At 44.0% G+C, this 2,170-nt stretch overlaps 1 protein-coding gene across 1 annotated transcript; it reads left to right on the top strand.

Moving 5' to 3' along the window:
• The first annotated feature begins 579 nt into the window (after positions 1-579).
• Positions 580-1,821, top strand: LOC659144 (uncharacterized protein). Its single transcript, XM_965473.5, has 3 exons — positions 580-973; positions 1,026-1,371; positions 1,422-1,821. The coding sequence occupies exons 1-3, from the start codon at positions 780-782 to the stop codon at positions 1,707-1,709; spliced, it is 828 nt and encodes a 275-aa protein (XP_970566.2). The 5' UTR covers positions 580-779; the 3' UTR covers positions 1,710-1,821.
• Positions 1,822-2,170: the final 349 nt, after the last annotated feature.

The raw sequence follows: 2,170 nt of genomic DNA, 5'->3' as shown, positions 1-2,170 counted from the left end.
ATATAACGAAAAGACTAGAATAATCTAGAATTATCTTCGACCTTCACTTGTAGCTTTTGGTCGCTTTTAGGGAACTTGGGCAAAATTAGTGATTTTTTGGTCGAAAAACGCGTTAAAACGCCCGAAAAGAGACAAAAGCAACCAAATTTTCCACTCGCAACGTAATTATTTGTTAGTTTGTTTGAAAACAATGACGCGAAAGAAGTTAATTTTTTCCTTAAATAATGAAATGGTTTTGAACTGATTATTACTTAGACTCTAGAGAAATTTCGCAAAAATGGTTTCTCACTGATAAAACGATAATTAGAAATTTTTCGCAGAAATTAGGGTAATTTTTTATTAACTAGGTTGTTTTTCGGATTGTTTTACGACAATTTGGCTCGTATTTAAAATGAAGAAAGTGTATTAAGTCTGCTAGTTTTAAGCCACGAGCCGCCACTGAGCGGCGGCGTTTGCGGTCAACGTGTTACACTTATCACGCCTTGTTTGTTATCACTATCACTATTAGTCTGTTTAATTTTTCCAATATTACAAAATATTGGTTACAGGTGCCTGTAATAGTTTTTTCCGGGGGGGTCTGTATTGTTGACCCCTGGGGTACGGTTCGCCCCCAGTAACGCCAAACTCCACCAATCAATCAAACTTAAGTAACGCAACTTAAGTCAGACCCACGTGCCAGTCTTAAGTGTTTTAGGTGGGGGAGTATCTATAAAACACCTACCCTAAAGTGAACCGCTCATTCTGAGAACGCGCACCGAGTGCAAGCCAAAGAAACGAAAATGTGTGTTGGAAAAGTAACAAGTGGCAAGTTGCAGGGGCCCTTCGGGCCCCCCAAAACCGTGAAACTAGTCAACGAGAGTGGAAAAGTGCCCTATCAAGAGGATATCCTCGCCCTTTCGACGTACTACACCAAAGTGGTGCTCTTCACCCTGGATAAGTGGCACAAGTCCTTCCAGGACTCGATTTGCTACAAGTACGGTGTCCCGAACCGGGAAAGAGTGTTCGTTATCAGCACTTTGTTTCAGAATTCTGTTCCACACCACTCAACCAGCTCATGTGATAACAGCACTGGCTGTGATAATGGTCTCGCTCATGCTCATCCCTTCGGAACGCAAAGCTTCCCTCGAATCCCCTCTGTGGTCGTTCATCTACATGGGCTCGTTCAGCGCCCACTTCGGGGCCCAGATCTGGATGACGTTCATTTCCGGCCTGTCTCTCTACTTCGCCCTGCCGCGGCACACCTTCGGCAACATCCAGAAAGTGTTATTTCCAAAATATTTCCTCCTCAATTCTATTTTGAGTTTAATAACACTTTACGTTTTTCTCCGCGCCCACAACTACCATCTCAAGTCGACGGAGATTGCAGTGCAGGTAAGAAGTCGCATTTCGCAGCTGGACCATTACTGATCAAATTTTGGCAGGTGGGGGCCATGACCTTGTGTTTTTTGATCGAGTTACTGATCCGTCTGTACCTCACGCCCCCCTTGCTGAAGCTCATGACGATGAAAAACCGCATCGAAGCGCAGGCTGGGGTCGGCATGGAAATCGGGAAGCTGGTGCCGGGCAATTTGCTCAACTGCCCGCACTACATGGCCATACACAAGGCCTTCAGGAGGGTGCACATGACCATCGCCATTGGGAACCTCGTCACCATGGCCTGCACCATGCTCCACCTCTACTACCTGTCCCAGAAGCTATGTGTATTGTAAATTATTATTTATTGTAATTTATGCGAATACGACAGCTTTATTTAAAGCGCCTAGTGATAGCCTATTTATTGTTTTTGTATTTATCCTTTTGTAATAAAGAGTAAAAAATTAAGCGGCTTTATTGTCACGTCCCGTTATTAGGTTTAGAAAGTACCTAAGGTTAATTATTCATTTATTAAAGATCCGTGTGATTGACGATTGAGTGGCGTCACTTCACTGACCTCCACAAAAGCAAGTGAGAGCGGAGTAATACAATTGTGAGACGATAAAAATTATCGGTTATCTAATCACCGATCCCGAATAATGGCTTTAGCAAAGGAGCTCAAGGTTTCGCGTTATTGGAGATTTCTGCAGAACAGTAAATATTAAATTCGGTGGCGGGCTGTGGGGCCCCTCCACCGGCGCCTTTGATGGTGACGTGACTGTAGTAATGTCTGGGAATTCTCTCCCGACTTTTTGGG

Source organism: Tribolium castaneum, chromosome 10 (assembly GCF_031307605.1).
Source record: "Tribolium castaneum strain GA2 chromosome 10, icTriCast1.1, whole genome shotgun sequence".
Taxonomy (NCBI): Eukaryota; Metazoa; Arthropoda; class Insecta; order Coleoptera; family Tenebrionidae; genus Tribolium; species Tribolium castaneum.
Note: the sequence above shows the minus strand (reverse complement) of the source record. Positions and strands in the feature narration are given on the sequence as shown.

What these genes read in the sequence shown, in the direction of transcription:
- LOC659144 (XM_965473.5), top strand. Translation starts at nt 780, where the DNA reads ATGTGTGTTGGAAAAGTAACAAGTGGCAAGTTGCAGGGGCCCTTCGGG. An exon ending in CAGGACTCGATTTGCTACAA is followed by an intron (nt 974 to 1,025) that starts GTACGGTGTCCC and finishes ACTTTGTTTCAG; the next exon opens with AATTCTGTTCCACACCACTC. An exon ending in CGACGGAGATTGCAGTGCAG is followed by an intron (nt 1,372 to 1,421) that starts GTAAGAAGTCGC and finishes AAATTTTGGCAG; the next exon opens with GTGGGGGCCATGACCTTGTG.